Below are 27,514 nucleotides of genomic sequence, written 5' to 3'. Positions count from 1 at the left end.
TTTTCAGTATAAAATGCTATTATCTTTATCTCTCTCCACAATTGTCCTGGTTCTGGCCAGGATGGGGTAATTTTTGCAGTAGCCAGGAAGGGATATGGCTAGGACCTGGAGGTTATTCTGTACCATCTTGTGTCATTTTCTGGGGAAGGGCTCACTTCTCGGTCAGTGTAGTGTGGTGGAGGGAGTGGTTGGGTATTATTGTGGGGAGTTCACCTCCTACATTAAATTGTTTGCCTTTCTTGTACCCTCTGTCATTAGCATTGTTGTTGTTACTGTATGTTTTCTTATATCATTACTGTTTCCAGTAAAAATTGTTCTTATCTCTTGAGCTTTACCTTTTATACCTCCAATTCTCCTCTCCAGCCTGCTGATGAGCAATGGAGCAGCACATGGTTTGCAGAACCACATGGTTTCAGTGGGAATATGGAATTGGAGAATACCATTCCTAAAACACAAGCCTTCTTTGGTGCCCACTGGGAGGCACGAAGGGTTGAGATAACAACAGATCTGCCCAGAGTGACTTGAAAATAAGTTTGATCTAATCTGATTTGATTTGTTGTGTTAGGTCTAGACCTACTGGTTGCAATGTTTCTTGGTCTGCTCATGTGGGTGTGGTTCCTAACCCTGTACGTGTTTTTGTATATCCACTGTGTGCTCACAATGGTGCTCTTTTTCAGAGCAGGGAGGGGGATTGGGATTGCTTTGTTGATGTACTATGGAGTATCAGTTTACGACATGGTAAGATAAAGGAAAATGAACGTCATTTGGGATGTGCATTTGGTGTTTCTCTCCTATCCTTACTCAGGCACTAGCTCTGGGAGTCATTAATAATCACAGCCAGTCTGCAGGGGTAAAAGGGAAAGTTGATTTTCCACAGCTTTTCACTCCCTTTTCCTCCTTCAGACCCGTTAAAACAGCTTTTGAGAATTCTGAATTCCTGCTGGATGTTAACGAAAGCATATTCTTGTTACTAAATCTGCCATGTCTCCTCAGTGCAGTCTACACCGTATTTAGAGTCAGGGCAGGGATTTCTAGGGAGGTCATGCAGAGATCTGCCCTGCGGGTTGATGGTCATGAGTAGCACAGAATGTGGGAGAGAATGGGCCAGATTTTGGGGAAATTCTCTGCTCCAGTGGTTTAGCAGTTCATGTACACAACCCTGATAAAGTGACAGAATATTTGCAAGGACAATGCTGTGGCAGCTCCAGAGAGGAGCTATACAGAAGATGTGTGAGCATCTACATGATGGACTTTTACAGCCAACTACTCTACCGGGGCAGTGATGTCTTGCCACAGTTCAGTGGCCCAGACGGTTTCCTTCTGCACTGCCTATCACTCTTTTTACGCTGTTGTAGCCACCCCCACAGAGCATTTGCCACCATGCACGAGTCAGTGTAGAGGAAGAGTGCTGGCCATTCCTCTCGTTCAGTGACACCTGAGGCCAACTGGATGGCTTTCAGCTCTGCAGCCCGACTTGATCCACCTTGTCCCTCAACAGCTTCTGCGACTCGCTGTGCAGCACTCCATACATCATCCTTCCATTTTTGACGTATCCCTACAAAATGCTAGGAACCATCAGTGAAGAGAGAGTATCCTTTTTAATTTTCTGGTAGCTGATTATATGGGGGGTTGGAGCTGGGCTACTGAAGAACATTGCAACAACGGACACGTGGATTAGACTGCCAAGATTAAAGTGTCTCAGGTGGACCTGGACTGGAACATAAGGGTGAATTATTTCTGACTCAATGGGCCCATAACACCTCAGGTCTTCATGGAAGAGATGCAACAATACACATGGGCTTGTGATTGAGGCATGAAAACAATATATCCCAGGATAACCATAACCGTGAAACAATCGGTCAGGCTAAATGGGTAAAAGCCTCTTTGATGTGCGGGACAAGGGTTGAAATATAAATGTGAGGAGGCCTGGCAGATTGATTACATCACACTTCCACAAATCTGCCCAGGCAAGTGCTATGTGCTGATGGTGGTGGAGACAACCACTGGATGGCTGGAGATGCACCCTGTCCCTCACATCACTGCCCAGAATATCATCCTGAAAAGCAGTTCATGTGGTGACATAGCATCCCCAAAAGAACAGAGTGGAGCAATGTGACCCATTTCAAAAATATTCTCATAGACACCTGGGCCAGCATGATACTGACTGGGTGCATCATATTTCCGATACTGTACCAGTTTCTGGGAAATGGAACGATGCAGTGGACTGTGAAAAAACACATTGAAAGCAATGGGTGGTGAGACCTTCAACACTGGGATCTGCATTTCTGCATTTAGCGCAGACCCCACAGTTAGTTAACACTAGAGGATCTACCTTGCTTGCCCTGCCCAGTCAAATCCTCAGCGTACTGCAGAAGGATATAAAGTGCCTGTGGAGCACAGGAGAATTGTGTTAGGGAAAACATTCTGGATTAATCCCGCCTCAAGCAAAGGCAAACCCATCCATGGGATTGTTTTTGCTCAAGGACTTGGATGCACTTGGGACAGGGAAACACAGTGTATACCTCCAGGGAATTTGATTTTTGGGTTAGAACAGCCTGTAATGTTGAATTGTATAAAAGTGGTTGCTGAATGACACTGCCAATGGATGCCAGAACTACCATGGACAATGAGTATGAATTGCTCCAATTGTGAGCTCCTGGTGCAGCTTGCAACCACTTGACAGCACACCAGCCCTCCTGCCCTAGAAGATATCTAGGATGGACTGAACCCACAGTCATCGACTAAAGGAAGTCAACAGACAGCTTGGAGGGATGGGCATTGACTATGGAAATGATGCCCATGCTTATGTATATATGAAGATATATGTATATAGTAAGTTGGAAGGTGTAGGATCTGGGCATGATGGATTTGGTATGGAATAAGGGGCAGAAAATGTCCTGGTTCTGGCCAGGACAGAGTTGATTTTTGCAGTAGCCAGAAGGCGGCATGGCAGGACACCTAAGTTATTCTATACAACTTTGTGTCATTTTTCAGGAATGGGGAAGGGCTCAGTTCCAGATCAGTGCAGTATGGCAGAAGGAACAGTTGATTATTGTTAGGGATGGGGTGTGTCTGTGTCCCTGTGAATTGTTTGCCTCTTTCTTGTACCTTCTGTCATTAGTATTGATGTTCTTGTTGCTGCTGTTCATTTTCTTATCTTATTGCTGTTTCCAGTAAATTGTTGTTATCTCAACCCGTGCCTTTAATGTCTCCAGTTCTCTTCTCCAGCCTGCTGAGGAGAGGGGGTGTGATCAAGCAGCACATGGTTTGGAGTGGTTTCAGTGGGAACACTGAATTGGAAAATACCATTCTTAAACCACCACAACAAAATATTTAGTTATCCAAAATATAAAAATAGGGTTATATATGAAAGCTTTATGGACAAATGATGTTAAGCCAGAAAGCTCTATAAAATAAATAAAATAGATGTCTTTGGATTTTTAAGAGGCAGAAAACATCAGGCAGTGATCCATGTTTTTCTCCTCTTAGATTTGACCAGTGATAAATACCATAGCCTGATCAGCTATGATATTTTGGGGCCATAATGCAAAGGCATTTCAATTGCTTCTGAACAAGGAGGTGGGTCAACAAAGTTGAAATGCGACACTTTCATACTCCATTTGAAAAAATCTGGAATCTTCTAATCCTCTAATAGTATGTTGGTTATTTGACTCAGAAATTATCTATTTAAATCTAAAATGGAATCCTAACTACACAGAGACTAAATTAGAAGTGAGGTGAGGTGGAGGAATCTGGAGGTATCATAATATATGCACTGCCATGACTAATCTTGTGTATCAGTTCTGACTTCCAAAGCTGAAAAATTCACCAGGAGAAGCCTGAAAGGATGTGACACGTTAAGACTACTCTCAGTTCTTCTGGCTTTACCATGCCTACACTGCCCTGAGTGTTGTCTCTGTGAATGACCACAGGGGAAAATATAATTTGTGCATGTTGGTAAATTTTGATGGTCTTCTGAGATACTTCAGCAGGTTCCATCTGACCTTCAGGGAAGAGGGCAAATAATTTTTGTACAGCTTGTGGCCTTCACCACTCTTACAAATTTTAGTCCAAATCTGGCCAAGTTGTCTGTCACGCTCAGCAGCCTTGTTAGAATCAAGTCAGTTAAGTCTCTCACTAATTTTGTGAAATAGAGGAAAGGAAGCAAGAAGCAGATGTAGCAAGACTGCAAAAGCAGCTGCAAAGCAAGGCAAAAAGGTGATCTAAAGACCTGGGAGACCAGAACTGGGTAGAAGAGGAAGAACTAAGAAGCATGAGAAAGAACACAGCAAAAAAAGATTAAATTTATGGCAAAAAAGCAGCCAAGTCCATGTGCAGTGAAAAATGCTCTTCAGAACCTAGCTGGAATCGTGTGTTCAGTAAGCCTATTTCTCTCTACCAAATAACAGTAAAACCCACTGGCAAAATTCCCAGTCTTTCCATGGGCGGAGATTGAGGCAGAGCTAAGAGAGCTTACCATTCCTACAAACTACTGTCCTATCTCAGTCTGCAGGAGGTGGTGGTTCTAGAGGATGCAGTTTGCTTATGTATCCTGGGGCTGTTAATCAGTGTTACAGAAATTCTGCTTTGCCCTATACTTTAAAACAAAAATGGGAGTAATTACACAAGGCAAATGTCACAAAAAATAAAGTCAAAATTAAAAACTAGGAAATGTCAGGATTAAAATCTAATTTTGCCCCCTTGTGTGTATGCATGGGATGCTTTTTAACTGAACAATCATGCTCTTTTTTTCAGTAGACCCATTTCATTAAATGTAGAAAGTTGATTTGTTTGTGTTTCTAGTAGTCCACACTGCATTTACCATCTCAAAGTGAGTGTACCTTCACCCAAGTGGTTGACTTGAGGACAATAGTTCAGAAAGGCATCAGGTTTCAGCCTCAGCCATTCCAATATGAATTCTTTGGAAAATGCTACTAAGTTTTGAGGGTTTGCTCTGATTTTCAATTAAAAATGAGTCCTAAGTTTAGACTGGAGAAAGGATAATGAGAAATTCTTCCAGCCCTGCCAGACACAGACCCCTCACTTCTGTATTTCAGCTTCACTTCCAATCACAAATCACCACCACCAAGACTGACTCAGATCCTTCTACAGTGACTAAAGCACCATCATTCTCATCTGGGAAGGGGTGGGACAGGGCCAGAAAGATTATTAGTTTCAATGTTTCACACCAAGGAAGCAGCAGAAGAAAATACAAGCTGTTGAACTCAATTTTTAATTGTGCAAGGCTGAAGCAACATTACCTCTACATTCCCCTGCTTCCCTGACTGTACGGTGGCAACCCCACTTCCTTTGTGAGTGGAGCAGCAGAACTGTTCTGAAAGCAGGCTTGAAAATACAGGAATGACTGTTGGGACCCAAAAGCCTCTTGCTTTTGTCACAAGGAATATACTATGATGAATGTAGAGGGGCCTCTTCTTTAGAAATTTACTGTAATAAGGTATTCATCTTAGTAGGAAGAAAGGGAACAAAAGAAGACAGAAAAAGCGAACCAAAGACATGAGTACATTTTAAAGATCAGAATCTTAGCATCATGAGGTCAATATGCCCTTCAATATAATTGAGCTTATCATTGACAGTTCCCTCAACCTATTCTGGTGTCACAGAGATCTGGTTCACTCAATATCTGCATAGGACGAGTTACTCTATTTAGCAGAGTATTTGCAGTTACTCAATTTAACAGAAACAGCACAAGGTAAAAAACACAGAGGCAACTGAATTGCATTCTGTGATTAAGTACAGGTAAATCTCAATTTCTTTAAATGTACACATTCACTACACTAGTCAGGTTCCTACACATTGGAAGGCGGACTTGTCAGATATTTTGACAGGGCAAACTAAGCTTCTAGACAGAACAGCAGCTGCCACAATCATGTTACACTGAAGAGCAGTCACAATAAAAAACGAAACAGCTTTTGCTGATGTCTAAGCCTTTGATAAAACAAGTCCATCTAAGAAAACACAGCTTGTTACTGAATGGCATGTTCTCTATTTGCTCTGATTCCCATAGCTCAAAAGAAAAAAGAAAAAAACCAACAAACAAACGGCCAATGGGATCACAACAACAAAATGGCAACACCTGGTGATGGGCTGTAGCAGCCTTATAGTTTCTAAGATCTTTCTTAGATGAAAAAATGCATAGAGTATTTTTTAAAATTAAACATATTCAGAAATTGTAATCATGGAGATCATGATCCAATAAAAGAATTAAGCCTATAATACCTAAAACGTGGATTTTTTTTCTTAGTCCTTTCTGGTCAATATTTTTTTTATTAAAAAAAGCCCCATACAGAAATGAAATATTTAGTATTTTAAAAATGTGATGTAATGTTAGAAGCTGGTTAGAAATTTTCAGACGACATGGACACATCTGGCTGGGAGCTTGCAAGGCTTTGTCTGAGTCATCTTGAGGGTGATGAATGCACGTGGATTCCCAGGCAGGACTCCAGCACCATTCCTGTGTGTAATCCTGGCACAGTTCAGTGCTCTGTACCTCTTAAGAAATTCACCTGTTGCAGGGGCCCTGGAAATTTAGGGGTATCTATTTTTTCAATAGCACTGCTGGCGAACTCTTCCTTGGGATCACAGTCCATCAGAAATTTGGGTCATCTGCAGCAATGCAGCTCACAGGTCTGACTCTGCTAAAACTGGAAACCAGTGGTTTCCAGGCTAACCCCAAGCCCTGGGGTAAACTTTCTGGCAGGTGACTGCAGTGCTATTTTATACCCGCCTCAGGCTTTAGAACCTGTGCCTTCAAGAGTCAGCTTAGAGGCAGATGGTCCGATGCTACTCCAGGCACTCCGTCCTGGAGCTGAGAGTTCCAGGAGCCCTAGATGGAACAGGGATCAGGCTGCAAGCAGGAATGCCAGAGCATCCCCAGCTTCCCTTGGCTGAAATGCAAGCTCAGAGTCAGGCAGATGCAGGGCCAGGTTGATTGACTCTGATGCTGGGTCACACTGTGCTGCATGTCTGTCCTAGGAAGCTGCTAGCTGCTCCTGACACTGACGTCTCGGTCACTTCCACTGCAAAATGCAAGGTCCAGAAGAATGTGGCTCCCAGGACAGGACATCATATTTTGTGGTATGCAGACACACACATGCACGTGTACAGATGTAAAACACATCACAAGCTCCTATTAATGAGATTTCTACAGAAGATTATTAACTTTGCTGGAAAGGTTAAGCTAAAATCAAATTTCTAAAAAATCGTAACCTCGTTTCAGATAATTTCAAAAGAATACAGAAATTGCCACTGTAGAGAAGTGCTACTCTGTAGCATAGAAAAGCAGTCTTGCTTCACCCTGAAAGAATGAATTAGAGGAAGAGGGCAAAATGACTTGGCTTGGAATGAGACTTCTGAAAAGGAATAGGCAGAACTTCAACAAGTGTGCTAGAATATAGAATATATACTAGCCATACAAAAGTGTCTGGTGCTGAATATTCACTACGTCCCTTGAGAGGAAATGTGGCAACGACTGGTTATCCCTGGTGTGGTATCCCTGGTTATTGTTTTTAATGGTTGTTTGTTTTTAGTGTTTCTAGTTACAGATTCTTCCTATTCAGTGTTTTCATACTTTAAATTATGTTACTAATTTTTATACTGCTTCAATTAAATTACTTACTTTTAATTTTGTTTACCTTTGGTCTCAACTATTTCCACTAGCATAATTATACCACTTATTATACTTTGAAGCTGCACCTCATTTCTAGTTATAGTTTGTATTTTAAAGTAAAGGAGCCTCAACATTTTAACATCTCTCAGTCATTCATTCTGTAGCCTTACCATAATTCTCATATAACTCAGAACTGAATTCTGCATATATTTTGGAACTGAGAAACAAATTTTCAGAAAACAACTTGCCAAACTATTCTTACAAAATTTATTTCATTTAGATTTACAGTTTTTCCATGGAAGCACTTTGATTATCATTAAATAAGGTTTTTCTGAACAGGGGATTTCAAGTGTTACACATTCTTCTTCTCCATCTCTCTCAGGTTATCACTGCAGAATGTCTTACAACATCAATGAAAGACAGTACAGGGTACAAAACACACCACTGCCATCCAGTACTACTTATTCATGCTGAGAAACAAAGGTCAACACAATAAAGTGTTACTCATTCAACAACTGTCTCTATCATTAGTTACCTTAATCCCAGAACCAGTGTTAGTGCTTCATGCAGACCTGAGGTTAGTAAAAGACTAAAACTTTTAGAAGACGTAGTGGTCATTTCTCAATCAGTGTGAAATTCTTTTTAGTGTGAACAAGGGCAACAAGGAAAGTTTGCATACAATTTAGTTACAAGCTTAGTGCTCTAGTAAAAGTAAGAGGAACAAAGGGGTTTTTTGGACACTTTGTCTTACCTTCAGATAAACAGAACTGATATTTAATGATCTAAAAAGAGGGGAAATAAAATAATGAAATAATCATAAGGAGTTCAAGAAATGTCAGAACAGGAAGGCCTTGAGTTACTCATTTTCTTTTACCGATTTTCTTATTAGTAACAAAAAATGCAGTATCCTCTTATAAAACAGGTATTTTACTGGAAAATAAAATGACCTTAAAACCAACTTTGTGACTTACAACCTGGGAACAAAATTAAGATTGCAAGGCTCAGATTTGCAGTTTAAAATTTTACATTCTAAACATGTAGAGAGCCTTGAACCTTTCTAATAAGGAAGGTGCACTGAAAAATGTTTCTACCTGAACTAGCCTAGATGACAGTATCAACGTTTCAAGCAGACTTTATACAGGGGATTGTGATGAAATTTGCTGTAAAAATCCAGGGGTCTGGTTGGTATATTAAAGCGTCACGCCAAATCCTAACACCAGGCATTGGCTCATGATGCCAGAAAACAGAACAAAGATTTAAAGTCAACTTTGCCCATGTTCTCAAGCCTGTATGTTCTTTCTAATTAATGATAACTCTTCATGATGTGCAAAGGTCTGAATTTTTAGTCTTTATAAGTAAAGATACTGCATTTCAAGTAAGATTTTATAAGAACTATTTGTTACTTCTTACCCGTCTCTGAGGGCAAATGTTGATAAGGCGCTGGACAGAAAACCTGAGCAGCAAAATCTTCAAATGTTGTAGGCTCTAGATGATGTTGAACAATTGTTTGCAGGTATCGTGCTCTCTCCTCATAACTGAGTTAGCCAAGAATTAAGGATGAATTTATATAATGTACTGTAACTGCTAAATATCAGAGCCTAGTAAATCAGAATTCCTGTTTTTGTTAAATACATATAACGTATTGCAGTGACTCTACACACTTATTTTTAATTCTTTATATGACTGTGATATTGTCTGATGCATTGACATAATAGTAAGCATAAGATAAACACAATTAATGTAAACCTTATGGTTCAACTGTATTCTTTTCATGTCTGATGCAGAAATTCCTGAAATTGTTTACCAACAGCAACAACTTAAGTAGTCTCTTAAGTAACTAATTTGCCTGTATTCTGGTCACAATTAAATATAAAAACATTTCAGTTTTTAGGAGGTGTAGCATGAAACATACCTTAGCATTAACAGAACAAATGACATTGCACTTTTCCATGATAAACTGCTTTCACAATTCCTAAACACACACACATTTAAGACAAATATAGTGAAATTTCAGTACTGGGAGAAACACCTTGTCAATTATGTCATTAAAACAAGCAAGAGTACCTGTAAAGAATCCACAGGACCCTTAAATACTGGTTAACAGGGTGTTGGCAGGGCACTGACAGTAAAATACTGTACTTCTTTTTTCCTGTGTTCTCCCCCTCTAATATTACTGACAAGAGACTGGTATCTTGAAGTGTTGTTGTTTTTGAAGAACCCTCTCCAGGCTTCTTGTTTCAGCAGGCCCGATTGTGCTGTTAGCACAGAGAGAGCGAGAAAAAGAGAGAATATTTCTGCTGCTCATGAAAGCAACTATGGAAATGGCTGTCAAAATGTAGAGCAGCAGGCAGCAACATACAATTATCAAGAAAAACTACCATGCTGACTTCATGTTGTATAGTTGCTGAACTGAGAAATCAGTTAACCTTTTCTCACACAACTTTCAGAGTCTTCCAGCTGGACTCAGTATGTTGAATGAGGGAAACCTTCTCCAGTTATCTTACACAAACACAGAACGATCAGAAATTTTCCCTGAATTTTACACTTGTGCCCACTTTTTTTCCCCTGTATTTTATTTGCAAATAGTGAGAAAATTTTCTCCTTCCATAGTTCTGTTTTCCAAAAAAATACCCCAAACAAATCAGCATGCTGTGGAGGAATGTACTCAAAAGAGGTTTCTTTAGAATTCTGGGGTCTGATTTCAGGTCTACTGCTCTTTTTGGGGGAATCAGGGACAGTGAGGAAACTATCTTTCTGACTCAATTTCACCACCCGTGAGATAATACTCACATTGCACATAGTTTTTTAGCAATCCAAACATAAAAAACTGTATTACATGTGATAAGCATTTTTAATTACTAGTGATGACATTTCAAATAAATAAGGATAATATTTTCAGTTACAATAAGCAATAAAATTCCCAACACCCAGTGAAAGTTGGAAACAATAATCTTCATATTATCTTACAAAACTACACTTCTACAATTACAGAACTTTTCCTACTCCATTTTTCTGTCTTTTTTTTCTGTACAACATTTACTATAGATTTTACAGTCTACCTAAATATGAAAAAATACAGAGAATGTATTATCTCGAAACAACTTTCAGTGAATAAAATTATTTCTATCATATTTCCTTAGGCCATAACTTGGTTACATAGCAAACCTGGGAAACAGTTTTCCCTCCAAAACCTGTGCTCTGAATTCTTTCTGAATCCAGAGACAGCTGAACCACAGCAGAAGCCTCAGTTGGAGGAAGCTATAACAGAAGCACTGGGACAAGAGAAAATACAAAAATCTCCCATTGTAATGATTCTTAGGTTGGGGGATAAACACAGTATTGAGCCTGAACAGAGGACAGTAATATAGCACAGTTTTTAAGAGGCTATGTATAAGTGGTAGAGGATGAAACTGATGGTTGAAGTCTAAATAATACTACGTATCTCACAACTTGTTGAAAAGCACTTTTTTTTTTCATTGGGGGAGATTCACAGCTGCTGAATTTTCTGCAGTTAATAGAGTCCTTTGATTCACAGCAGTGCCCCTTGCACAAAAAATACTGGCCTTTGTGTATTACCAGAAACTAATTTTCTATTTGGCTGAAAAGGGAAAAATGGGGTTATTGCTTCTCCCTCCTACAGAGCTTTTCATTATGCCTGATGCACTCAACTTCTAAGCTCTTCTGAGAAAAAAAAAAATAACTGAAGAGGCAAGAGGTAGAAAAATGAGCTTGTTAGCACATTAGAAGTGAAGTATCTTGGTGGGCCCTAGAAATTCCCAGTGGTGTGTTAACTTATCACTCTATGCATGCTGGCACTGATAGTCTCCCAATTGATCACTCTCTTTTCGCACCAAAGGTGCTGCCAGGAAGCAAAGGCTGAAGGCCCACAGGAGAACAGGCTGCTATCAAAACAAGCTGTTTTTAAAAGTCTGCTTGAATGGGTAAAATGCTTCATGAAAAAGTAGGGTAGAGACACCTACTTGCTTTTAAAATGCTCTACATTCAGAGGTCTCTAAAGGAAACCTTTTAGTTTATCCTATTATATCCAAAGCTTATACACAAATAAGGCAAAATGAAGGAAAGTTACTGCTTTGAACATGACAAGGACATTCTTTTTCTCTAGTCTTGGTACAATCTCCTAACCAAATACAGAAGTCTCAAGATAGATGCTGACTGTGTTACAAAAACTAAGGATGTTTTTGTAACACAGTGAAGAGTAGATGCTCATATCAGTTCTAGAAGGCTAATTCAAATGCGCACCCAGAGAAAAGTAATTCAGCTAGCTGGGTCTCTGCTCATCCCAACAATCCACAAAACCATCTGCAGCTTGTTAAAAACATAATCCACCTTAAACACAAGAAATTCGGAGGAAAACACCAAGTCCAAAGCTTGCTCTACTCCACACAAAGGAATTACACGCTCTCCTCAGAAGAACTCTGTTTCTGTATTAGAGACTACATAGATGAGATACTTTTATATTAATTTATATTTTGAGATCATCCTAGTAACTTTGAAACACCAATTCTATATGCTTTTGTGGCTGAGATAATCTAGTTCTAATCTACACTGTATTTGAATGCAACTGTCTGCAAGAGTGACCATAAACCTACGGTAGATAATTTCTACATTACTTCTAATAGGCTAGACATTTATTTCTCTAAAACACTGCTCTCTAGGAAAGACTTATTAGCACTTACAGATTGAGTGGCACATACAAACTCAATGGCTAGTAATAATAGGGCAATGCAAGCTGTATTCTTACTTCGAGTGGATGTTGCCACTGGCATCAGCAATTAAGATGGAATGGGAAGGATGCACAGACAAACCAATGGAGAAAGACTGGCACAGATAGTGACAAAACACTTAAACAACAGTATTGTGGGCTTTTTGCTTCTGAAGGAGGTGCTAACTAGAAAAAAATAGAAAGAATAAAAATGCACGATATACATTATTGGGCACTCACCCAAATGTGTCAGCTAAAAACTTGCAGATGTATAACTACAAAAAGCATAACAAGAAATCCAATTACTTCATTATACTTTTCCAGAAGAACCTGTTGTGAAAAATAGAATCAGTACCATAAAAAAAATCAGGAATCATATCTTTATAGGTCAGTCAGGTTGTAGTCACTCCAGGTAATATTTAATTTACATTACGATCCTTTTTACTTACTCTCTAAATCTGTAATTACTTCTATTAATAATTATCTGAAAAGATCTATTATTCGAAAATACTGCACTTTCCATTATTAGACCTGTTGATTTGCACTTGGGAACAAGCACTGAAAGCTTGGCTGTCAGATTACCAATTTATGCCCAGTCTTTCTGAAAAACATCATTTCATGTCTTCACCTAATAGCTCTATCTCTGTTGATTGTATCACTTCCAAGCTTTGGATTCCTATGGCAAAATGCATCTACATCTTGCAGACTCTTTATGCAGAATCTTAGCTAAAACTCTTTCTAGCCATCTATTTGAAAAAATTACCTAGGCTCTTACCTCACATCTCAGTTACTGCCATATCCTTTTCTCCAGTCTAAATAAATGCATTTTTAATCCTTTTATAATCTACTCAGTGCACTGCAGAATCCACTTTCTGGATGTACTACTTAGATGGTGCATTCTCTCAGAAACTGCCATCAGTCTGCCACTTCCTAGTGCAAATGCAGGCTACTAATTTGAACTATATAGTCCATACCTATTCCATCCATTTTACCAAAACCACTCGCCTCCAGTCAACTAATACAGTCACTCTCACTAATCTTGACATTTTTGTAAAGGCACTTTTGTACTTTCTTCTATGTGGCTTATGTGCAGCATCAGGTCTCCACAAGTGTCCACAAAAAATCCCCCCCCACAAACTCTCCCTTTGCTATGATTATTGATTTTTACAATTTACTGTGTCATCCTGACTGCACATTTCTTTCCATTCTTCTTCATACTTCTCAGGTTTACAGCTGAGTATAATGCATTACAATGAATCTATCTAGTTTTTTTAGTTAAGGAGTGGATGCATGATTGCTGCTACAGTCATTGATGGAATACCAATCCTAAAATGACATTAACCTAAGGCTGGAAAAAATGAAGAAAAAATAGTTTAAACATGGAATAAGATTTCCAAGACTTTATTTAAGGATATAGCACTTCACAAATAAGCAATCCATCTATTACCAGAACAACTACGTGTTAGATTCTCAAACGGGCTGGAGAAGAAATTCTACTGCCTGCTCCAAAAACCATTTGATAACAAATGCTTCTGAGCACAGACTGGAATCCAGGGACTCTCCTCTCCCAAGAAATCACCATAATGATTAGACTATGCAGATGAGCATGTACATTTCCTGTGATTAAGAAGAAATCTTATTTTATGAAATAACAATTTCAGCAGTGTCAAAGTAAAACACTTTCATGAAAGCTTTATTCAGAAGTCTTCCCTCCTCATACTTGTGTATTTGTATCTATGTGCAGTATATACGTGTAGTACACCATGATATAACGGTATATTGGTATGTAGATGCTTTGGTTCCAGAGCTGGGAAAAAAAGACAGGGTTTTAATGATTGCCTTGAAAAACCTCTTAGAAAAAAAAAGCTAAAGCTAGAACTTGCATTTCTAAATGGCAAGATGGATTTTTTTCAGGTTAAATTACAAACTCTTCTCAGCAATACATGTACAGCTGCATCCCTGGCAGTTCCAACTGTTAGCAAAATCATCTAAGAAGTCAATATATATTGATATGATTGTGGAGAGTATGACTTTGTTAGCCAGGCATTTGGAAAATAATTTAAGACAAGCAGAAACGGAACTGCTACTCAATCCTTATCTGGAAAATGAAAATCCTACATCCAGAGATACTTCCTTGTAGGATCAATGGACAATTGCAAGAGGTTTTTAATTGCATATATACACAATTTATATAAAAGAGATTAACAACATTTTAAGAAAAGCCATATGAAAAGGAACTCTCTTGTTTACTACATTTTCCCTCTCAGCAAATTTAGAAGCATGCATCATTTTTATAGGAAACCACCCCAAATCTGTAGTATTGTCAACATACAAAAATGCTCCTAGGATGTCAGGGAACAAACTAAAAAAAGCCACAGTGAAACACAGTGAAGAGCGTCTTTTGGTAAGAGATTTTAAGTTTTTTGCTCTCTGGCCTGAAAAGGGTGCAAACCCCACTGAATTAATTGATACAGTTTGAGGTACTTAAAATGATGAACTGATTTTATTTGGCACATTTTTCCTAGTAAATTTCAATTCCTTACATCAAAGTGTGAAAGGAGAATAGCCTCCCCATAAAAATAACAACTGCAGGTTAGGATGAAGATTTTAAGCTGAAAGGAAAACTTAGTCCCAGCAGAATTTGACTTCTACAGGAAGATGAGACAAAACTCACACACACCACAGAAATGGAATTTTTTTCTAGGAAATCTCACTCTAAAAGAAAAGACTGTGCAATGGTTGTCAAACCAGCTGAACTCATACTGAGTCACAGCAATTTGTAGTCTTTGTTGGCTCTTAGAGTTAGGGATGTAAGTCAGGCTGCTATTGATCCAGTGCTGGAAGCCCTGCAAGTAGCAGCATTTTGTATGTAGGTAGGTGATCAGTATCAACTGAGAGGAATGGTTAAAGTTCTCTTATATTCTGAAAAGTGACTCTGTAGAAGTGGTATCATGGTGTTCTCTATTTATTGCATTTCAGTAATTTCCACATCTAGTTTGCACAGTGTACAAATAAAGAGAGTTTTTCTCTTCCAGCTGCATCTTCTGTTTACTCAAGTCACCTTCATATCTCGAAGTCAGTCTGGGCTCTTTTGAGTTTCTTAAATACTGTCAATATAGAAAATGGCAAATAAATATTTAGCTAGGTGCATCTGTTTACACAGCTATGCTGTAAATGAAAGAAGCTTCTGCACATACAACTGGACTTAGCCACAACACCAATGATTCATAAGGCAGAATTCAGTTCATTCTCCTCATATCTCATGCACGTTATTTAGGTGAAAGAGAAGAAAAAAATGACTATGCTTGACACTACTAAGCAGGTGAAAGAACTAAAAATTTTATAGTCTTTTAAGGTGATTTTTTCCTACTGAACCACCTTTTCAAGACAGCTCCTCTGCAACAAAATGTAACAATATATTTTCTTACTCATAAAAATAGAACACAAACCTCAGAGAAATGAAAAATGTATTTTAGAAGTAAACTTATCTGTTGCATTTGGTGAAAACATTTTAAAACTGCAGAAAGGGCTCTGTTAATTATCCAAAATCAATAATTTTAGTAAGTAATGTGTATGTTGCAATCTACTAATTAATGTAGGGATCTCACTAATAAAATGAGAGTGTAAATGAAAAACAAGTAACTGTACCAAGACTGTAGAATTTAAGCAAGCCTAAAATGTATTATCTAACATATTTAATGACATTCTTTTTCAACTCAAGCTGTAACTACAAAGGGCTTTTTGAGGCAATTTCTGCGGTATATTTCTTCATGAAGAAAATAAGGGATATATAATCGATACATTTATATAAATGAATTCCATCATTTCAGATATTACAATTTGTTTCCAAAACATAGTTGCACCATTCTTTGAATAAATATAATGAAAATTACCTTGGACTTTTTATACTATTAAACAGTTATAGAAATCTGTGATAAATTAAGTGTTATCAAATGGCACTTTTGCCATTTGGAGGAGTTTTCTTATTTAAGATTACTTATCTTACAGTTAAAGGAGATAATTTACTTTATATCTACTCCACGGTTATATGGTTAAAAGTCGTGCAATGTAAGTGTAAGCTAGATGAAGTTGCAGCCATTGAGTGTTTCCATGCAAATGGTATTGTTTTCCATTTGGTTTACTAACACATTACATATTGAAAGGCACTGACTTTGTCTGAATTTATGTTAAGAATTTGAATTTTTACAGTGTAGGCAGTTTCAAAATCGCTAAATTACTGCAAGAAAATTCTAATTGATGCTTACATTTTCATTAAAAAACTCAACACATTTAACATCCTGAAAAACTGTCCTTCTAGGAAAATCCTTGATGCATTGTTTACTTTTATGTTGTTCCACAAAATCTTACAGCTCTCTAAATTCATCAGTGGTTTGTAACATCTTCTAAGAAGAAAAAGCTGTGATTCATCAGGGCAGACAAAGCCGGGCTTTAATCCATTTCTATAACCATATTGCCAAGTCTATATTGTTTACATTGCGTCTCAATTAAGAGACAGGCAGGACACCTGGTACTTCTTTATCTAAGTCCCACGGGCTGCCAGATGACTCAAAATCCATAACAGGTGCTAAGGCAGTGTGAGTGGAGCACCATTAACACAAGCTGGAATTGGATAAAATTTGGACTACGCTTAACCACTTAAAACACTCAATTATGAAATGAAAAATGTAACCACTCTGTACCAAGGTCCTTTACAGAAGGCTTATAAAGATATGTGGAATTAAAGTGCAAGTGAACTGAACTTAAAATAAATTTTAATTTCAGTATATTCTTTATAATATAAACTATATAAAAACTAATTATATAAAAAGTTGGGGCTCTTTTAAAGATAATAATATTAAAAAAAACTATTTACTGAATTAATTCTAATTCTGTTCATCTGCTTAGGCAGCAAAAATGATAAAAATTATGCTCAGACTTTTCAAAATTAAGGGAAAAAAGATCTGAATTAAGACTACTTATCAAATTCTTCAACTCTGTAAAACCCAGAAGTTATTTTATTTTAAGGACTTTGGCAAACAGGAACATCCATGGAAGGATTTAAAAAAACAACAAAGGTTCAAGTGAAAACCTGTAGGATAAAAGGTACTCCCCCGCACCAAAAAATCCCACTGCAGATGTCTTTTCAGCACTTTTTCATCTAAGGTGACTGAACTACATATTAAGCTTAGACTCCAAGAGAACACACGCATGAGAGAAAAAATGAGTATCAGAAATTTTACAGTGGGCAATTACTTAAGAACTATCTGTATCTAAATGTGCAGTAATCCAATTAAGTTTCTATTTAATATTGTAATTATCAAGAACACAATATAGTGATTTTATTACCAGAGTAAGCAGCTACAAAGCACAGTAAACTGTCATTCAAGACAGTGTCAGAGTATCTATGATAAACAGCACATTGGCTTAAACTAATGCACTATATGCCTCTAGGGAATGACAGACTCAGAGACTGGGTTTTAACATCAGAATCTATCCATTAATCTTGACTTAAATACAATCTACTCTACAGTAAGAGGAAGAATGGGCATTCAATGAATTATCTGTTTGAAATATAGCAGAAGCATACTAAAACAAACATATAGCAGAAAGTATCAGTTTCGGTACCATTTCTAGTCTATTGTTGGTTCTACAAACCCTGAACTGCATTTTAGCATGAAGTTAAAACGTCTGATCAAATGGCTAGCAGGATGGGAAGGACGAATACCTCAGCACTATAACTTTGGCTGGGTGGTTAGAATAGTAACAACAGTATTTAAAAATACTGCACTCATCTACATTTCAGTAACAGGCTGTGGACATGAAAACAAAATAGTGAAGAAAAAAACAATGCTGAAGCCCATATGCAGGCAGAATTCCCAGTCCAACTTACAGGGAGGATTTGTCTTACTAATGTATCCAAGATGGGAATCAATGAATCTATAAGGTATGTGGTGCTAATTGTTTTGAAGCCCGTTACAGCTGCCACTGCTTCAGGCTCTCTCTGGAGTGACGGAGCGCTGCTCTTGCGGTCAGACACAAGCGCTCACCTGGCAGCTGTGGGTTTGCAGGAGGCAGCAGGGGAGGCGCAGAGCCACCGGCCATGGGACTGAAGTTTATTAAAGATGTTGCACCAAACATACCAATGGAAGATGTTAAGGTGTGAGCTGAAGTGATGACTGCAAGAAACGGAATACTACAGGCCAGAGGAGAAGTGCAGCCCCACGAACTAACTCCGGATGTTGGGAAAGGGATTCAATCCTCATTCTGGCATCCAGCATTACATCGGTTTTAACTCAAGCAATTAAGGTTGATAGGTGTAAAGAATACAGAAGCAAAACTAGTTCTCTGCTCTCCAGTATTAGCATGAATGCTTAAGCTCACTGTTTTCATATATTCAAGTATTTAAATTTCTACTTTAAATACCTTCTCTGCACATATAGACATATTAATTGATGAGAAAAACAGCAAATGCCTTTTCATGAAGAAATTACTCCAAACTGCAAAATTACACAAATAAAAATTATATAAATACTAAATACTGTCTAGTAAAAAGATTGCACGTGCAGGTATGTGTTCATTTGCCATTCCACACTACTAGTAACAAAGGAAACTTCTCTAATAAGAAATTCTGTCATTAATTCCCATATGTACTTCAATGAACTTTACAACGACCTCTTTAAACTTTTGTAGTTGATGAGAATGTTTTCTCTTTACCTTGGGTTGCTGCAGTACCAGTAGCAGATAATCTACTTACAAGCCTCTTTGGAGGGCAGTAAAGTCAATTTTAAGAATGATTTTAAAAACTCAAGGTTCTATTTAAATGAAGAAAACAAATATGAATTTTCAATTATTTGCTTCCTTTTATATTTTGAACAGCAATTAGAAAAGCAGCCCCTTTGCCCTCCTCCCTAATGCTGTCAAGCTGTTGAGAGCAGTCTGCAGCACTACAATAGTACTATTGTGAACACAGCCTGGGCTTCCTTCCCACAGAGAGTTAAGTGGGCAGTTCCTGCTGCCCATGATTGGTGTCCAGTGAAACAATACTTAAGAGCCAGGTTTTATCAGTTCCACGCCAAAGTAGTGAAGCCAGGGAACCCAAGCCTTCATATCATGCTGAACCATATGCCAACCCTGCTGGCCCCTAAGGTTTATCACTAGGAATCAGGATCCATCATGTCCCCTGTGAAATTTCACTTCACATACCTTCTGTGAAATGCACGGCTTTGCTGAAAACTGACCTTTTTCCACAATTGGCAGGAACAGATGGATGGTAACTATGGTTTAGCAAGCTGAAATTAAACGATTTTCTAATAGCATGAATTCTTCTGTGTTTGGGAGGAGAAGCATTCAGAAGGAGATAGATATATTTGTGACCCGAGGATTCATTCAGGTGCAGTTAATCAGCAATTAAACTATTTTCTCAATGTCTAGAAAGTATATTGAGATTAATTTGATTGGCCAGGCTATGATTAGGACTCACATCCTTCGGACTGCCATATGGTAACTCCAATTACTGTAACACTAACTTTTAATCCTTGCTTTATGTTAGCTTACTCCGTTTTTCTACTATGTGGCATATACAAAATAAACTATAACCTTTTTTGTAATAATTTTGAATGTGCTGAATATTTTTACATGAAGTACATTCAATCTCCAGCTAGATATTTCCACATATTGCCAGGTATTATATACAAGCCCCTTTTCAGTAACTGAAATACAGAGCTGTAGGAGGACGAAGCCAACCAATGTGCTAGTTTCTTTTTTTTTTTTTTTTTTTTTGTACCTATGATCTTCTAATCCCTCTTTTGGCACTGCAAAGCATGCCCCAACTGTTTTGATTACCATATGCAGAATGATGCAGAAACAGTTTGCCAGTATCTTATTCAACTCACCCAAAAACATCACTCTATCTCACAACCATTACGGTTTTGCCAGCTTTGGTTGTTATAAATAATCTCCCACATTTCCCACCAATTTAAATGTCAGAATCAAGCATATGGAATGTCACATATTTATTTTTATATACACATGACTTTCGTGTTTTAACATACAAACCCTGCAAGTAGTTTGCACATCCCTTATTTGTTATGAGGATGAATTTATGAAAAGGATTAAATCAATACAGAATGCTGGTTTTTGAAATGTAAAACCAGGGCTTAAATAGTTTAAAAACATTTATTTCTTTATATCTTAAGGTCAGGAAAAATTGTTTAGTCTTCCAGAAGTCTTTTATTCACAGACTTCTGAGAGCTATCAAAGAATCTGTATGAATTTTAACACCTTAAGGGGGCAAGAGTCTTAACATTTTAACAAAGGGCTTTTGTTACCCAAAATCTTTAATTAATTAATAAGGTTAAGTAGGTATTAACAAAAAACCTGTCACTTTATGTTACACACAAGACAATCAACTCTGTGTAACATTGGATTAGTTTATCTTTTTCATTCCAGTTTAAGGACTTGTAGCCTTCTCTCTGCAAATTTTTTTAAAGGGATTTATAGACTTCAAAAACACATTTTATAACGAACGAGTGATTCCACTACTAACTTTCAGTAACTTTCAGTTACAACATACAAAATTTTCCTCCCTTAAAAATGTGTTGTAAGAAGAAAAATTCCCTTCCCTCGAGGGATTGGTACTGACATATCCAGCCTCAGAAGTTCTAGGAGGCTGATAAAGCAGGTCACTGCTTTTCAGAACAGCTCACTGCCCTCCTTCTGTTCTAAAACACAATGCCACTGGCATAAGCCTACCCATATTTTGCTGAGAAATCAGTAGAACCAATATTTCTCCTGCAGATGGCTGAGTTGTATTTATGAAAGAACATGGAAGTAAAAGAATCTAGAATATATTTTTCCAAACAGTATAAAAATATTTGAGTCTCCCCGTAAGTGTCTTCTACATCAACAGAGCACTCAGGTCTTTATAAGGGCAATTAATAGTAGAAAACTACATTACTACAGTTAATCAGTTTTGCTAACTTGATATTTTGCGTTTTTACCACATTCAAGAGAGTCTCATGCATTTCATTAGGGAAGAGTAGCTAATAAAGCTGTACTGCTGACTGAAATATGTTGTAGATATCTTGTGATAACAACAGCCTGATTAAACCCATGTGCTTAAACTGTACCCCTTTAACATGTGCTTCAGGCCAGGCAGTTTCACCTCAATGCCTCCAAAGATCTTTCTGGAAACTATACTAGGACGCATTGGGAAATAAGGTGGTAATTTGAGACAGCTAATATGGCTGTCCTAAGGACAAATCATGCACAAATTTGGTGGGTTTCTACAACAGTGTTACAGCCCTGGTACACGCAGCAAGAGCAACTGATGTCATCCACCTGAATCTGTGCAAAGCATCTGACACTGTCCAGTATGATATCCTTGTCTCTAAATTTGAGAGACATGGATTTGATGGATGGACCACTTGGTGGATCAGGAATTGTCTGGATGATCACACTCAAAGAGTTGTGATCAACAAGACAATGTCATGCTTCAACTCCTCACATTAAAAAATCCATGAAAACCAAGTGAAATTTTGTGAAATTATGTTCACTACATGAAAATGTAGCAAACACAGCAGCTTGTTACAAACATCTGCAAGTATTTCTCCAGCAGTTATTTGAAGTGTCTATATGAAAAACGCTAGGGCAAGAGTTTAAAAGCCTATCACAAATGTTGGCTCAATCAGTTGTCTCTGGTGGCTAAAATCAAAGGCATTTAAAGTGATGCTTTGGAATTATTCATTGCAAAACAATCCTATTCTTTCAACAGGTAACTAATAAATGATGGCTGAGAACAGGCTTGCACTACCTCTGAGGTCCAATTGTTACTCAGGACACTGCCTACTTTTGCTCCCTGGTGTTGCATTTTTACTCTAATTGCATGATCAAGCCAATAAATTGGACTCAGGGGACAAAAAACCCTACAAAAGTACCTACCCTGACAAAACCAGAGGTTTCAAGAAAATGCACTTCAAACAGAACTGAGGCAAGACGAGACAAGCAAAGGAGAGGTATCAAGGCTTGAAAGATAGCCATTAATACTGACAGATTACTGTAATTCTGGCTGTCAAGGTGATCGATTTAAGCAGCATATGCCAATCAATACTCTTCTCATTTACTGAGCAGCATGAGATATATAGTTAGGCAAGATGTCCCTAAGACAGGATTTCAAACCATACTTAACGAACATAAATAGCACAATTTATGCTTTGGAATCTTAGCTCTTTTTTCATTTAGCTTTTTTTTTTTTTTTTTTTTTTTTTTTTTTTTTTTTTTAATTGGGCAAACTTCAACATAATGCTATTCACACAGAAGTTGTTTTAGTTTATTATATTGCACTGCACTGCCATTGTGCCAATTCCTTTACCGATCATATTTCAAACTGTACTAATTTTCATTAACATTAATCTTGAACATAAACACTTTTAAGTGCAGCAGATTTAAGTACTGTGCATTCTGCTTTTTTGGCACTAGTGGTTTGTCATTCTGAGCACTTTAGCCATTCACGGCCACACAAGTAACCTGGTATTAGATCTTTCTGGTATTTTCCCAGCAATTTTCCTTACAACAGCCTCTTTTTGTTCAAAAATACTTGTGAAATCACAGGAAAATACATTAATTTGATGTATTACTTTAAAGGAAAAATAGAGTAAAGGTAAAGATATAGCTATTACAGTCACTGCATACTTACAAGGAGACATACACACACACACAACTCTATAGAGACATATAGAATACAAGACTTTGCTCTTATATTTAAGTTTCTTATAATGGGCAGAGAAGCTGTTACATGATTCCTTAAAACCAAAATACCTGAACAGTCCATTAAAACAATCATATACTTCTAATCGTGTTAGAAATCTTCATTTTTTCATGTTACATTGTTGTATGCAGGCATTCAATTAATCAACCACATTTATAGTTATTAAAATATCAAATAAGCTGTCAGCAGAACTAGGATCTGGAAGAACACCCAGAGCAATTCAAAGTACAGGAAAGACTGAACACCATATTCTGTACCTTATGAGTCTCGCTTGAACTAGGAAAACAATTTTCACCACTAGACAGTAAAACAGATTTCAGAAATAACTGTATTTTCTTCTGGAGAAAACAGCAGGGGTCATATGATGAACTCATCCATGTCGCTTACTTGAAATCATATCAGATAAGGCTACAATAGCAGACACCACGGATGGAATAAATATTCACTGAAATTCTGAAATTTGTTATTATTTGTAAAAAATATATAAAGTAGTTCTAAAAAAGTGTATCAAGCATTATTTTTAATGTTGGTATCTTCTCACCTGTGATGACAGAAAAAAAATGAGTAACAGGTATGTTAAAATGTTATTAAATGTTCTGTATCAAAAAAGTATTGCCAGAAATACAGCAAACTTTCCAGATTCTTGGCATACGGCAAATGAAAAAAAATCTAAACTAAAAAATATTAGAAGAACAACCTTAATTTCATGCATTATTCCTTTCACTACACCAAAACTATGGGAGCGAGCACCTCTTATGCCTCTCCCATTTGATACACAGTTGCCATTGATTCAGTACCACTCTATTCGGTTTTTTCCTTGGAGATGCTCATGCAGCTTTAAGATAGAAAACTTCCTGGAGAAAGGGAAACTGGCACTGCCAAAATTGATGCTATCCAGTTTTAACTTCTAAGTTTCTGTATTCGTGAGAAATCTTCAAAATCTTTACAAGTTACAGTTTGAAAATTCAAATATAACAAATACAACAAAGTGAAACAAATGTAGCTAGAAATCTGAAGAATACCCTTTGCTCACTGTATGTAATTAATAAAGAACATTTTCTTCACTTTTCCAGGGCCTGCAATTCTATCTTGAGGAAGGACATGGTCAAGCAAGAACAACAAACAGCAACACTGGAAGTTCTAATAAAACTCTTTTTTAGGGCAGTTGAGTATCACCTGAAGAAAAAACGCTTTTTCTGAGCAGTTTCTAATACAGAGCAAACTTTTAACAAGCCACTCACAGACATTACTTTATTCATAAATAAGTTACTGCCTTGTCAGACAGCATATGGGGTTAACACCTTCCTTTTCCCTAGAAGACAACTGTCAAAAGATTAGCTACAATACATCAAGTACCAACTGATTAGTCATACAATATCAAGAAAGTTAGGAGGATGTAAAATTTTCAGTTTTGATAACAAATATTAATTTATCCAATCACTCCAATTAATATTTACTCTATAACATTTTTCAGATGGAATAATTAAAGCAGCAATATTTTTTGCTATTTAAATTAATTCATTTCATGTGACAAAAAAAAATCTCCAAAAGGAAATGCCAGTTCTTGGGACTAGGTCAAAGACTTGGCAGATTATTAGAATGAAGTGAAAATTATGCTATGATTAAGGATAAAACAGTCATGCATATTCCAGGTATTCTAAAATATCTGTATCTAATAGCTAGATTTAAAAGATGTTAAAGAGGATTTCGCACTGTTTAACTTCTAACTGTGCGTCTTAGGTAGCATCTCTAATAGGGGAATACTATGTAAGATAGAAAGTGTCTGAATTGCCCTGTCTGAAGTGCAGATAGTTTGGAATAATTGTCAACACTCCAGAATTTGTGTACAATTAAAAAGTGACACTAATTTTTTCACTATAGCAGTTTTACTCCCACAAGGTTTCTTGTATTTGTCCTGCTTTGTTACAATAATTGCAAAAAGTTGGGTCACTGCAAGGTGTACCTCTCGGCATCTGGCTGACATCTGCTGTTTATTCAGGAAGTTCAAATAAAATTTTGCATGAAGCCACGATTTCTGTTGTTCCACATACTTAGTATTGGTCCATTTCCCACACATGGTTGATGCTGAATTCAGAATGTGACAAAGTGCTTAGTCTGAGCCACGAGCAAAACTCTTCATATCAAAAATTTCAATGCAATTTACCAAATAAAGAGTATTTAACAATCCCTAAGTATTGGCCTTCTTATTCTACATCACAGTGAAAATGATTGTCGTCAACATTTAATCACACTGTTACACCTCCATCTACGAGTGTTAGAAGTTTTCCTAGCATACGTGCAGCTTGAGCATACTCAGGAGATAAGCATGGACTTCTTAAGACAATGGCAAATGAAATGAGAAGAAACACATCAGCTATGAGACAGAGAGGGGGTTACGGGTGCTTCATTAGCAAGACACTACAAATATTTTGTGTTTGTCACTTGCTTCTGTGTGCATGTATGCCACCTGTTCCTGAGGGGGTACTGATACAAGAGAGTCAGGCCACCAAAAATTATTTGGGGACCAGAGAATACTTGAAGGAGAAACTAAAGCAAATTCCACAAATCAATGCAAAAACTCCACCCAAAATAGCAATATTCTCTTCAGACAGCTACAGCAATGAGTGTGTCAAGAATCAAATAAAGCAGAACACCTGCCATGCATGACTAATGTTTGCTGATAAATTTAGTGAATTTTTAATCTTAGAATATGACAATATGGAAATACATTATAGTATTCTGAGCAAAGAATAAAACCACAGACCAGATAAAACCTTTAAAAATCATTAACTAAATGAAATCTTTAAATAGTTTTGCTATTAAAGTATCCTATCAGAAATGTCAAAATAACATCAGAAAGAGGAAGGTGATTGACAGAATATGTCAGTGTCAGAAAGCTACTTCAGACCATACAGCACATACATCTCTCAAAGTTGGAGAAGACTACAAGAGGGAGATGACCAGAATTTCTGGTATCCATGCAACCATTATTATACCATTCACACATACTACCACTGCCACACTGTGATTAACAGACCAGCGCATTAAGGAAAAAGTTGCAATCAGGTTACGTGAAAAGGACTGAATATCCCTGCTGATTACAAATGACAGCTGATTTTTTCAGTCAGGTCGGCACTTAGAAAATGCACTGTCTCGGAGGGTAGATAAGCTCTCCTTGGAAGTAGGAGGGCCAAACTCTGCCCATTTTTTCCCACCCCATACACAAGCAAATCAACACAGTTTCAATTTAATTAAGAGTTCACAGTGATCCATCACCACAAGATCTACAATGTGATATCATAAACATTTGTCAAAAAATGGATAAGCACAGGCCCACACATATATCTTTAACTACCTACTAAGTCAAAAAGTGTCCCAGCATTACACAGTACCAGAAAACAAACCACACACCTGCAGGCAGAGGGACATCTGTACACTCATTCTGGCTTTGAAATTAACTATTTCTGCCTTCGGGTCTACTACTGTAAAAAAAAATGCAGTGCCTGACATCTGTTCTGTTTGACAAATCTCAAGTACTCTTGTGCCCTTGACATCCACATTCAACTGGGTATCTATTAACCATCACCCAAATTCCTAATAAACTAGCACAGCTCAGTATATTAGAAATTCCTAAGCAAGTAAATGAAGATCAGTTTCAAGAACATCACTTCAGGATCCTCTTGCACTGACAATGTTACTGGTCCTCAACTTGCAGAAATCCTTGATCATCAGCTTCACTTTTCCATTTTGTGTACTTTCTGAAAAACAGCTTTTTTGTTCCCCTTTTCCTCCGTCTTCAAATGTATTGTTTTCATCACTCTGAGCTCTCTTTTTCTTTACTCCAGCAATATTCCAACACAAGGAAAGGCCACTTTGATTAGTGAATCCTGTCTGTCTTCCACAAGAGACACTAATTTCGGTAGTGTCTCCAGAAAAGCTATTTAAGCACAGACCATAAACTATGCCTGTTCCCCACACCCTTTAGTTCACTACAAATTTAGAGGCCAGAAGTGAACTGCTGCAGCCATAGCTAAAATATCCCAAAGGGAAAAAAAGCAGGAGACAATTAAGACAGTCCTTGATGTCTTCAATGCCCCACTATCACAGGAACATAATTAGATTCAACTTACAAATGTTCCTAGATAACAGACCATGCCCATGTTACAGGAAACATCCACCACTCTTAGCCATTCTTGGATGAGGGAAATTCCTTCTTGATCTCAAGTCTGGCCATGAGTTAAACACCAAAAGCATGTCCATGACATTTTTTTTAATCAAGAGGTTTTTATACCACTGAGACTTAGGCCAGACTTTGAATTTTAGCTTTTTTTGCTGTTCTTCACTGACACAACTGACTCCATCAAAGCCTAATTTAAGCCAGGAAAGTTTGTAGAGT

At 37.5% G+C, this 27,514-nt stretch overlaps 1 protein-coding gene across 11 annotated transcripts in view; it reads right to left on the bottom strand.

Annotated features, from left to right (window-relative positions):
• Window positions 1-27,514, bottom strand: part of RALGAPA1 (Ral GTPase activating protein catalytic subunit alpha 1) — a 133,055-nt gene that overhangs the window by 4,084 nt on the left and 101,457 nt on the right. For 10 of the 11 annotated variants that reach the window (XM_040067654.1, XM_040067658.2, XM_040067657.2 and 7 more), the window contains one exon: window positions 9,041-9,165. In XM_040067654.1, the coding sequence (XP_039923588.1) occupies window positions 9,041-9,165 (125 nt within the window). Of the gene's footprint in view, window positions 1-8,381; window positions 8,413-9,040; window positions 9,166-27,514 lie in introns of all 11 variants that reach the window. The other variant, XM_040067661.2, reaches the window with a different exon arrangement.

Source organism: Hirundo rustica, chromosome 6 (assembly GCF_015227805.2).
Source record: "Hirundo rustica isolate bHirRus1 chromosome 6, bHirRus1.pri.v3, whole genome shotgun sequence".
Lineage (NCBI taxonomy): Eukaryota > Metazoa > Chordata > Aves > Passeriformes > Hirundinidae > Hirundo > Hirundo rustica.
This window is presented reverse-complemented; position numbering and strand designations above follow the sequence as displayed.